Source organism: Narcine bancroftii, chromosome 10 (assembly GCF_036971445.1).
Source record: "Narcine bancroftii isolate sNarBan1 chromosome 10, sNarBan1.hap1, whole genome shotgun sequence".
In the NCBI taxonomy this organism is placed as follows: Eukaryota; Metazoa; Chordata; class Chondrichthyes; order Torpediniformes; family Narcinidae; genus Narcine; species Narcine bancroftii.
Genome location: NC_091478.1, coordinates 22,744,774 through 22,757,480, shown reverse-complemented (window position 1 = coordinate 22,757,480; position 12,707 = coordinate 22,744,774). Strand labels below are relative to the sequence as shown.

At 35.3% G+C, this 12,707-nt stretch overlaps 1 protein-coding gene across 3 annotated transcripts in view; it reads right to left on the bottom strand.

Annotated features, from left to right (window-relative positions):
* Window positions 1-12,707, bottom strand: part of sufu (suppressor of fused homolog (Drosophila)) — an 85,584-nt gene that overhangs the window by 17,128 nt on the left and 55,749 nt on the right. For 2 of the 3 annotated variants that reach the window (XM_069900158.1, XM_069900159.1), the window contains one exon: window positions 7,488-7,532. The exons of the other annotated variant lie outside the window; for it this stretch is intronic. In XM_069900158.1, coding sequence (XP_069756259.1) covers window positions 7,488-7,532 — 45 coding nt within the window. The remainder of the gene's footprint in view (window positions 1-7,487; window positions 7,533-12,707) is intronic. 3 annotated transcript variants of the gene reach the window in all.

Sequence of the window (12,707 nt, the reverse complement as noted above, 5' to 3'; positions counted from 1 at the left end):
TTAAAATTTAGACAAAATTTTTGAAATTCTAAAGTTGATTCTTAAATAATAGAGGGTACCAGTGGTGAGTGCCTTCTCAGATAATGCAATCTAAAATACACAGCAGTGGTCTTCCTTTGTGGCCAGTGCCATTTACATCTATGGTCATAGCACTGAAGACAGTGCAATGTTGGAGATCTATTCTTTTTTTAATTTTTTTTATTTTTCACACTATGAACCATATTAACCAAAATACACACAAATATTTCCCTCTTGAATATGCACAGTGTCATTTTCTCCCCTTTTCCCCCCTCTTTTCCTTCCCTCCCTCCTTCATTCCCATCCCCCTCCCTACTCACTAAATGTTCCACATATACAATACAATAAACCCATTAAACAATGTCATCACACAATGAAAATAAACAAGAAAATTGTGTCATCTACTTTTACACACTGGGTCAGTTCATTTCGTCTTCTTCTCATTCTATCATTTTAGGGGTGGAGGTCCGTGGTAGGCCCTCTCTGCTGTGTTCCATGTTCGGTTCCCAAATTTGTTCAAATACTGTGACTTTATTTTTTAAATTATGTTATTTTTTCCAATGGAATACGTTTATTCATTTCTATGTACCAATGCTGTAATCTCAGGCTCTCTTCTGATTTCCAGGTTGACATACATTTTTTTGCTACAGCTAAGGCTATCATAATAAATCTTTTTTGCGCTTCATCCAATTTGAGGCCTAGTTCTTTACTTCTTATATTACATAGAAGAAAGATCTCTGGATTTTTTTGGTATGTTGCTTTTTGTGATTTTATTTAATACCTGATTTAGATCTTCCCAAAGCTTTTCCACTTTCTCACATGCCCAAATTGCATGTACTGTTGTTCCCATTTCCTTCTTACACCGAAAACATCTATCTGATAATGTTTTTTCATTTTTTATCTTTGTTTATATCTTGTTCCCACTTTTGTTTGGGTTTACAGCTTATTTCATCGTTCTCTTTCTCTTGCAGCTTGATATACATGTTTGTTATAAATCTTTTAATTATCATTGTGTCTGTAATCACATATTCAAAGCTGCTTCCTTCTGGTTACCTCAGCCTGCTTCCCAATTTGTCCTTTAAGTAGGTTTTCAATTGGTGGTATGCAAACATTGTACCGTGAGTTATACCATATTTGTACTTCATTTGTTCAAAAGATAAATTATTTCCCAAAAAACAATTTTCTATTCTTTTAATCCCTTTTCTCTGCCATTCTCTAAAGGAAAGGTTATCTATTGCGAAAGGGATTAGTTGATTTTGCGTCAATAATAATTTTGGTAGTTGATAATTTGTTTTTTTCCTTTCTATATGAATCTTCTTCCAAATGTTGAGCAGATGGTGCTGTACTGGTGAACTTCTATGTTACACCAGCTTTTCATTCCACTTATAAAGTATATGTTCTGGTACCTTCTCCCCTATTTTATCCAGCTCTAACCTGGTCCAATCTGGTTTTTCCCTTGTTTGATAAAAATCTGACAGATATCTTAATTGTGCTGCTCTATAATAATTCTTAAAGTTTGGTAGCTGTAAGCCCCCTTGTTTGTACCATTCTGTTAATTTATCTAGCGCTATCCTCAGTTTCCCCCTCTTTCCATAAGAATTTCCTTATTATTTTCTTTAGCTCATTGAAGAATTTCTCTGTTAAGGGAATTGGTAACGATTGAAATAGGTATTGTATCCTTGGGAAGATATTCATTTTAATGCAATTTACCCTTCCTATCAGGTTTAGTGGTAAATCTTTCCAATGTTCTAAGTCATCTTGTAATTTCTTCATTAATGGCTGATAATTTAATTTGTATAAGTGACGTAGATTATCACTTCACTTTTATTTGCATTGATCTTGTACCCTGATATTTCTCCATATTCTTTCAATTTCTTATGTAATTCTTTTATTGATATTTCTGGTTCTGTTAAGTATACTATGATGTCATCTGCAAATAAACTGATTTTATATTTCTTCTTTTTTACTTTTATCCCTTTTATTTTATTTTCTGTTCTTATCAGTTCTGCCAAGGGTTCTATAGCTAAAGCGAACAGTGAGGGAGATAGTGGACATCCCTGCCTAGTTGACCTGCTTAATTTAAATTGGTTCAATATATATCCATTTACTGTCACCTTCACCAATGGTCCCTTATATAAGCTTTAATCCAATTAATATATTTCTCTGGTAGGTTGAACCTCTGTAGTACTTTGAATAAACAATTCCATTCTACCCTGTCAAAGGCTTTCTCTGCATCTAAAACAACCGCCACTATTGGTGTCTTATTTCCTTGTACTGCATGGATTAAGTTAATGAACTTACAGATATTGTCTGTTGTTCGTCTTTTCTTAATAAATCCAGTTTGATCTAGTTTTACTATTTTTGGTATATAGTCGGCCAATCTGTTTGCTAATAGTTTTGCTATTATCTTATAATCTGAGTTAAGTAAAGATATTGGTCGAAACGATGCTGGTGTTAGTGGATCTTTCCCCGTCTTTGGTATTACTGTAATTATTGCTGCTTTACATGAATCTGGCTTGTTTTGTGTTTCTTCAATCTGGTTCATTACTTCCAGGAGAGGAGGAATTAATGTTTTATAGAATTCTATTGGGAGTCCGTCCTCTCCAGGTGTTTTATTGTTTGGTAACTTTTTTTAATATACCCAGTATTTCCTCTATTTCAAATGGTTTTATCAATTTGTTTTGCTCCTCTTCTTGCAATTTTGGTAGTTCAGTTTTAGCTAGAAACTCATCTATTTCATCTTCTTTCCCAGTTCGGTATAATTGTTCGTAGAATTCCTTGAAGTTTTCATTGATCTCTGTTGGGTTATATGTAATTTATTTGTCCTTTTTCCTTGATGTCAATACCGTTCTTTTAGCTTGTTCTGTTTTAAGCTGCCAAGCTAGTATTTTGTTTGTTTTTTTCTCTCAGCTCATAATACTTTTGCTTTGTCTTCATTATGTTCTTCTCCACCTTATACGTTTGTAGTGTTTCGTATTTTATTTTTTTGTCCGCAAATTCTCTTCTTTTTGTTGCATCTTCCCTTGTTGCTAGTTCTTTTTCTGTACTTACTATTTCCCTTTCCAGCTGTTCTATTTCCCGATTGTAGTCCTTCTTCATCTTGGTTACATAATTTATTATCTGCCCTCTGATGAAGGCTTTCATTGCATCCCATAATATAAATTTATCTTTCACTGATTCCGTATTTATTTCAAAGTACATTTTAATTTGTCGCTCAATTAATTCTATAAAATCCTGTCTTTTAAGTAGCATGGAGTTTAATCTCCATCTATACTTTCTTGGTGTGATGTCCTCCAGCTCTATTGCTAATAACAGGGGTGAGTGATGCGATAACAATCTAGCTTTATATTCCGTTTTCCAAACTCTCCCTTGGATGTGGGCTGACAACAGGAACAGGTAAATCCTTGAGTATGTTTTATGTCTACTAGAATAATATGAATATTCCTTCTCCTTTGGGTGTTGTCTCCTCCATATATCCATAAGTTGCATTTCCTGCATTGATTTAACCATAAATTTGGCTACTTTGTTCTTTCTGCTAGTCTTGTGTCCAGTTTTATCCATCTTTGAATCCAAATTAAGGTTAAAGTCCCCTCCTATCAATATATTTCCCTGTGTATCTACAATCTTCAAAACGATATCTTGCATAAACTTTTGATCATCTTCATTAGGTGCATATATATTGAGCAAATTCCAAAATTCTGAATATATCTGACACTTTATCATTACATACCTCCTTGCTGGATCTATTATTTCCTCCTCTATTTTGATTGGTACATTTTTATTGATTAATATAGCTACACCTCTGGCTTTGAGTTATATGATGCTGCCATTACGTGCCCTACCCAGTCTCTCCTTAATTTATTATGTTCCACTTCAGTTAGATACGTTTCCTGCACGAATGCTGTATCAATTTTTTCTTTTTTCAGTAAATTTAATAGCCTCTTCCTTTTGATTTGGTTATGTATTCAGTTAATATTTATAGTCATATAGTTCAACATGGCCATTTCATACTTTGTTTATATTTCATTTCCACTTCCTCACCACCACCTTTCCCCTTTTCCCCCCATTTCCATTTCTCAGCTTTCTTTTTTTGAACTCACTGTATGACAACACTTCTAAAACAAAATATTTCAACCATTCCCACATCTAAAATTCCCTTAACCCCAAGTGTTTCCCCCCCCCCACCGCCTCTGAGTCGCCCCTTGTCCCTTGCTGGGCAACCACAACTCCCCTCTCCATTCGGACTGCGAACCCGTTCGCAAGTGTCAACTGATTTCGCAGTGACTGTTATTCTCTCCCACCCAACCCCCTCCAGAAAAGAAAAGATCTTCCCATTACAACAAAGCTCCCCCTCATTTCTTTTGTTTTAATTATTTATTATTACTTTTTTTAACCCCTCCTCTTTTTACCCCTCTTCTCCCTTACTTCCATTTTCTTCCCTCCTTTAGTTCTTACTTATACATTTCTTTTACTTCTTTATATGTAGTTTGTTGTCATTCTTTGTTCTTGTTACATCTCTCTTTCTGTCTTGCAGGCATTCTGCAAATTCTCGTGCTTTCTCCAGATCCGAGAACAATCTGTTTTGCTGCCCCGTGATAACTATTTTAAGCACCACTGGATATCTTACATAAATTTATAGCCTTTCTTCCATAGGATCGATATTGCTGCGTTAAACTCCTTCCTCTTCTTCAGGAGCTCAAAACTTGTGTCTGGGTATAAAAAAAATTTTTGACCTTTGTATTCCAGTGATTTTTTGTCTCCTCTCATTTTATTCTTGTCGTGTATCTCAGGAATTTTACTAAAATGGATCTTGGTTTTTGTTGAGTCTGTGGTTTCAGGGCTAGTGTTCTGTGTGCCCTTTCTATTTTCATTCCTTCCTGTATATCTGGCATTCCCAGGACTTTTGGGATCCATTCTTTTATAAATTATTTCATATCTTTGCCTTCTTCATCTTCCTTAAGGCCCACTATCTTTATATTGTTTTGCCTACTATAGTTTTCCATTATATCCATCTTCTGAGCTAACAACTCTTGTGTTTCTTTAACTTTTTTATCACTGTTCCAATTTTCTTTTTAAGTCGTTCACTTCCATATCTATCACCATTACACATTCTTCTACATTTTCTAATCTTTTCCCTACATCTGTTATGACCAGCTCTATTCTACTCACTTTTTCATTTTTCTTTTCATTTCACTAAATTCTAGTGTCACCCATTCTTTTAATGCTTTCATTTGTTCTTGAAAATTTTTTTTATCTATGTACTGTCCATTCATTTCACCTCCTATTCCTCTGTGCAGAGCTTGGTGTTCTCCTTCTTCTTCTGTGTCTGCTCTGGGTTTGTGTCTTCTATTTCTCTTCCTTGTATCTGTGTCTCTTCTGACTTTCTTGTTGAGCTGCTTGTCTCAGTTTGTTGGGTATTTTTTTTCCATGGTGTCTTGATGTTGGCCCTCTTCTTCTGGGTTGGTTATCTGTTATGTCTCTAGTTTCCTTTTTTCATTCTCAACCCTCCCGTTCCCGTTGTTTTCTTTATCTTCCAGCTGGGAGCCCTACTGTCAGGTCTCTCTCAGCAGTTCGTGCTGTGGAGTTTCTCTCTCAGCTGTTCGTGCTGTGGAGTTTCTCTCTCAGCTGTTCGTGCTGTGGAGTTTCTCTCTCAGCTGTTCGTGCTGTGGAGTTTCTCTCTCAGCTGTTCGTGCTGTGGAGTTTCTCTCTCAGCTGTTCGTGCTGTGGAGTTTCTCTCTCAGCTGTTCGTGCTGTGGAGTTTCTCTCTCAGCTGTTCGTGCTGTGGAGTTTCTCTCTCAGCTGTTCGTGCTGTGGAGTTTCTCTCTCAGCTGTTCGTGCTGTGGAGTTTCTCTCTCAGCTAGTTCGTGCTGTGGAGTTTCTCTCTCAGCTAGTTCGTGCTGTGGAGTTTCTCTCTCAGCTAGTCCCCCCTCCCATCAGTGTTGTCCTCGTCGTGTGCATCTGCACACCCGTTTGGCTCCATGAGCCATTTTTGCAGTCCTGCGGTTAGTGGGTCGCGACCCTGTGGGGTCTCCACTAACCTCAGAGACCCTGCGGGGTCTCCACTAACCTCCTCTTTCCCTGGCGGGTCCCTACTTTTTCATGCAAGTAAGGCCTTCAACTTTCTCTTCCGGCGTCTTTCTTTCTTCTTTTCTTCCTGCTGCTTTTGGCTTTTCTTTCTTAGGTGCCATTTTCTCCACACCTTTATTTTTTATTTGTTGTGATTTGTGTGTCTGGGGCTTTGCTTTTTCTTCACTTTTTTCCTTCTTTTCTGGAGAGGGCTGGTATTCTCCTACCGGCCACTACTCCATCACGTGACTCCTCCTGTTGGAGATCTATTCAAGGACCTTGCTCCTGGATAAGCTTGATCAGGTTCACACCTACCAACTCTGCTTCAAGATCCCATCCACCCTCTCTCTGCAACCTTGAAGACTTGTACTGAGTCCCATAACTAGCATCCAAAATCAATGGCAGTGCCAAGTCACTTCTAACTTTACTACTTGAAATTCTATTCTGAAGTGTCTAACTATCACAATGGCTTTCAGAAATGTACATGATGCTACAGAGAATGGCACTTTTCTTTTTATCCCCAATGACTGTGTGGCTCCATATTCCCAATGAGAAAAGGTGTTCTTATCTCACGTAAAATTTAAAAATCGCAAATAAGCTTCACAGCTATGTACAGTAAGCTCATCCAGATGTCACACACACAGCGATAACTGTTAAGGGCCTGTTAAGTTCAACAATGGTTAGGGCCAGAAGAACAGGCCTTTAACTTGTATGGTAACCCACAAAACAATCAATCAACTGCTGGATAATCAAAGGCTGACTACAATTAAGAAATCCCAACATTTGTTTTATTCATCACAACTATAATTTTTAAAAAGTTCCCAGCTTTCCATTACAATAAGCTAAAGCCAGCACGACTCCCAACAAGGCTTCTTCTGAAAACTGTCTGCATTTTTAACCTGAGTGCATAGCTATCTTTGAACTATCAATCAAATAATTCAAAGTATTGCTCAGACTTCCTCTGTACATCAACAAAAGACAATTTCTATTACTAATAAAAAGGTGGTATTTATGGACTATATAACATTAATTCTGGATAATCTAATTTCACAAACATAATCACTGAAGTAAAGACCAAGTTCTATTCTGACTTATCAACTATAGTTACTGTACAATGGAAAACTTCCCATTATTTCTAATTCAATTTTGCATGCAATAATAACATACTAAAACATACATGTAACCACATATTTTAAAATGTAATAATTTTTTTCTGTATGGTTTAAAATGAAGGTTTGTTACAAGAATGTACACTTGTACTACAAAAGACAAAAATTCTCTTGTTTAGTGGTCTTCAGTTTAGCTCGGTAGAGATGCAAGAGTGAGGATTTTTTTTAATACAAGTATAATCTAAGCTTCAAAAACCCATAGAGGGTAACACGAACTGTGCAATAAAGTCTTACCTTTCCGTTTGCTTGCTCTGGAAGTGGCCCACTGATTGCCCTAGTCTATGGAAAAATTATGGGTAGATTTGTACCAAAAGTCCATAATTTCAAAAAAATAAAACTAAAGATTTACAAATAGGATTAATCTTTCACCCAAAATCTTTTGGATGTATTTTTTTTCCCCAAAAGTTGAAATATTTTCTGTTCCATTCAATCATTTTAAATTAGATAAATTAGTGTCAAATTCTAGATAGGATAAAAAAAAATATGCTTCATGGAGTATAACATTATATGCAATGTTGGAACATTACATATTAAAATAACATCAGGCCTGTATACTGCAATATATGCCTTAAACTTAAAAATGAGTATCTATATTTAAACAATCATGAATTATTCATAGGTGAAGTTCTCATTTTGCCAAGGTTGTTCTTATCAAAAAGCTTTTGGGGAAAATTTGGGAGCTAATTTCTTCAGATTTCACAACAATGGCGCCTCCATTTCCATTACATATTATATTTCTTACTGCATTTAAAGAAAACAAATTATATATGGCCATAAACTCTCTTCCAATGAACAGCATTCACAAGTAATGTAACCTAAACCACCCATATGACATCCCCATCCTTTCAACCTTCTGCACAGTTTGGTGATTCTTTTAACAATGCAATTTTAAGAGAAGTGATAAAGAAAAAAGTTGTCAGGAAGTATAGGTAAACCAAAATGCATCATAACCTTAAGCTGTGACACTACTCATCTGTTAAAAAAAATATTGAGCTGGACATTTAATATGATGGAATTCTAACATGGAAACAGGCCTCAATTCAACCAAAGATATGCAAGATGCTGGAAAATGGAGCAACAAACAAATCAGTGGGAAGAAAAGAATTGTTAATGTTTCAGGCACACAGTATTTTTTTATTTATACAAAATAATGTGGGGAACTGTTCCAAGGTTGAAAATTCGACCAGACTAATTAATTATTGAGTAGAGAGGGGAATAAAGTGAAAAAAAGCACTTTCACTCTTCCTTTAATTAGATGCATCTTGGAAGTGGAAAGCGTATTGGAGAGACTTAAGTGGGAAATTCCAGAGCTTGGGGCTTATATAGTGTAGTTGCAATGGAAGAAAAGATTAAAAGTCACAAAGATAGGATGGAGTATGAACATAAATGAATTTGAACACAAGTACAATAATTCTACACATGATAAAAGAAAGTGAATTAGATGTAGATGACAAGTTTAGAATGGGGTGAAGTTTAAAGAAGAAAATAAGATGCAAGACAAGAAACACTGGAATAACCACGCCTGAAAAATTAAAGTAAGCACCATGAGAATTTCAGCAATTGATTGAGTGATGTTAAACAGTAGCTCAATGCTACACTGATAAGACAAATCCATTCTACCGAAGAGAGTAGCTTGGGTGGCAAATAGAATCAGTAGAATTGCAATTTTTCCAACATTTATTCTGGAGCATTGCCCATTTCAACTTAGTCTTGTACAGCTACAACTATAAAGTCAAAAGATTAAAATCAAGGAAGTGACCTAGAACACGAGTTTATTTTAAATCAGACTGGTAAGAATGGGTAGTTTCACTAAGTTGCATTATTTAGCCTCGATTTTTGTTACAACTAAAGCTATTTATCTTTAGATTTTTCAAATGAATTAAGATTTTAAAATTCTGAAATTCCATAGTGGGATCTGAAATTATGTATTGATTCTCCAGTAACAACGACTACTACTTCACTCATCTGCAAATGGAAGACAATGGCTTAATGCAGCAAACTGAAAAACTTCACTCTTGGTATATTTTGATACAGAAAACTATTGTAGCATTTAATTAATCCATTGCACTATTACAATCTGATGATAGAATAATGCACGGTGAGTGTTGGCACATATTCTCTATTAGTGTAATACATGAATTTCTTGTCTTAAATTAACTTGAAAGAGTTTACATAATGGTGATGTGCAACCTCAAATTTAGGCAATTTAAAAACAAAGCTCAAGATTTAGCCAACAATTTGATTTTATTTTGAGGCCTTTTAATTATCGACAGTGAGTGAAATGTTAATCTTTAATCAGAATGTTATCTTTTGATCTTACTTCAGCAGAAAGAATTGCTAAATAATTAATTCAAAACAAAAAAGAAACAGAAAATGTTCTCTAAATATCACTTTAGGCCTACTTTTGATGTAATTCTCTTCTCCCTGGATCAGTGAACCTAGTCATTTCTAATTTACAAATTCATATCAGAATTACTGAGATGAGATAACTTGAATGCTAAGCAAATAGGTAACTCCTGAAGATCATGAATCTGAGATTTATTAAGCTGCAAGGTAACAACAAAGGTTATTCTGTATCTAAAAAGTAAATATTGCAATTTACATGCAACTGAACAGCGACCATCTTTCAAGAGATGTATTGTTTTTGGAAAGGAAAACCGATAATCAAGTACAATACCATATGTAATTATTCTCCAAACACTTGAGAGAACACACACAAAAGCATTGTTCTTTTAAAAATTTATATATCTCATTGAAAAATAAGCTAAACCTTTGGGGAAAAGATCCAATTTCTGCTGGCAAAATTTGTTAAAATATTGGTTTTGCGAGGAAATTTTTTAACTTTTTATCTCAAGTACTTGAGCTGGCAAAACAATATTTACTTTCAAGCCTCAAAAAAAATGTTCAAGCAGATGTGAACTGGACATTACATTACTTCAAGCCATGGGAAGTTTAGATTAGCTAACCGATGCAGTTTGTGTAAAAGCATTTTCTTTCACTAATCCAAAGCCACACCTATTCATCATGAAGCCAACATTCTTTCCATACTTACTAATATTGCATAATTACATTTCCTCCATATTAAATATTTTAAAGCACATATCCTGTGATAGGTCCAATAGTTTGCTATTTGTGGGCATTAATTGTCATAGCAAACTTGCATGTTAGGATCTGGGACTGGATTTTGTTCATACTAATGAGTTGGATGCCATTATTCTTGGACAATAAGCTTGTCCTCTCAAATTTTTTTATCATCTTTCATTTTCTTATGATTTGGGAAATTTAATATTAATCCTGAAGGATACCATCACTTCCTAAAATAGGTTAACGCAAGGTATTTCCTCATCTTGCTCACTTCCTTTCTTGTTTAGAATAGGACTATTTAAAGGGCTCTTCCACTGATCCCAATCATCTTTTATTCCATCCTCCCCCCACAATGTACTTGTGTTTTTATTCTGATATTCATTCAAAGTTTCATTTTAAGGGTCCAAAGATTTTGCTCACCTCCGACTTGCCAGCATCTGCTAATTTTTCTTTTGGCTTTTTACATTAGTTTTATGTTGTTTCTTTTATTCTTTGGCCATTCAGGTTTGATTTTATTTCATTTTATTTATTTATTTTTTCAACAAGAGTTCTTCCCTTTAGGAGTTGGTTCCATAATCACAAACCTTTTTGAAACACTTTGTACTGATCTACAAATGCTTCATCTAGCAACAGATTTGCCATTTGCTAAAAGTAGCTGCTGTCTCAACACCCAAATCCATAATCTTTACAGCTATTTTGCACTTTTCTCGTTCAAATAGTCTACAGCAGCCATTCTCAACCTTTTTTTGATTATGTTCCCCCCCACCCCACCCCACCCCCCAACTTCAGGAGCCTGCTCAAAGTTTATGGACCCACTTCCCTGTTAAGCAGTCGTTTTATTTCTTCCAAACTTCTCTCCTACCAACTACACAAAAAAAATTATATTATGTGCAATGAAATGAAAACAAGGCTTTTACTTAAACATGCAGTGACTCCCAGGGGCCCCCATTGAGAATGGGATGCTTTACAGACCACAATCATCTTATGAATGCTGTTTGATAACTCTCACACCATTAAGCTGTTAAATAAACTCACCTCACTACTACATATCAACTCAGTTTGTTCTTTTGATTTATTCATGTGAAATGCATATAATTGAAAAGGTCAGTATTATCATCTTTAACTGGGGTGGTGAACTGCCTATTCGAATTGTTGCAGTTCTTCAGAAGTTACTTCCACACCCCATGGCTGCCTTGATGCAGCCAAGTGGCATATGATGTCATTTACAGGGCAGTTAATCATCAGTCTCAATGCTGCTGGTTGGACTCCCACAAAGAACAAATTTGTTAAGGACTGATTTTTCTTCTAAATAGGTTGTTAGTATAAAAAGTGAGCTTTTAAGGCTTTTTCAATAAATTCATGGTTCTGCTGTAAGCTTATTTCTGTTTAAATCAATTCAGAATTTTTTTAAAAAAAATCACCCAATTGTAAAAGTAGAATTTAAACAATGCACACAATTCTGAATGCATTCCAAAAATTTAGAACTTTGGCATCTATAGGAGAGTTAAAATTATATCAATATAAAGAATAATAATTATTAACAATGTCTAAAGGAAAAAGATAGATTAACCTTTCCTTGTGACAATTCATTCGAACCTGCTCTATCAAACATTGGCCATTTGTACTTTTAGACTTGGAAAAAGACTACTTTGGAGCTGGAGGTAGGAACAGATACAGATGAAAAAAATCAGTAAACAAAACTAATCTCAGAAGCATTCACTACTAACCGATTTTTGATATACAGTCATCTTAAGTAGTTCTGTCTGAATCAGTTCTTCTGCAAGAAACAAATGGACGGCCATTTTATCATTGTTTACATTTAAAAGTCTGAGTTTTTTTTAAATCAAATACCAAGGAAATTTATATACATTGCTACTTTGTACTTGGATCTAATTCTCTAATGTTCGGGGTGTCAAGGACTAGAAGACATTATGGTGATTGACAAAAGACCCAAAAATGGAAAATAGCATTACGATTTTTGTTTAAGATGATCTGGGGCTAGAATCTGGGATGGAGATAGATCCATACTGAAGATGACAGTAAACTAGTTCGTAGGATATGCACCAGAGATTAGTTTTGCCAGTGGATCTAGGTCTTCCAGATGTTGAGGGTAAGACTCATCTTCCTGTATGCATTGGTGAACAGGTCAATGATACCTTGGAGCTCAGCCTCACAGCATGCACAAATATCCAAGTGTCATTTGCATACTGCAGGTTGACTCAGAGGTTTGCATGACCTTGGTTCTGAAATGTAGTCACTGCAGGTTGAAGTTTCCCATTAATTCTGAAGATTAGCTCCACTCCCACTCACAGTGCATTAACCTCTGCATATAAAGTATTGATAATGTTCTGTCAAATAGGTGAAGCGGTA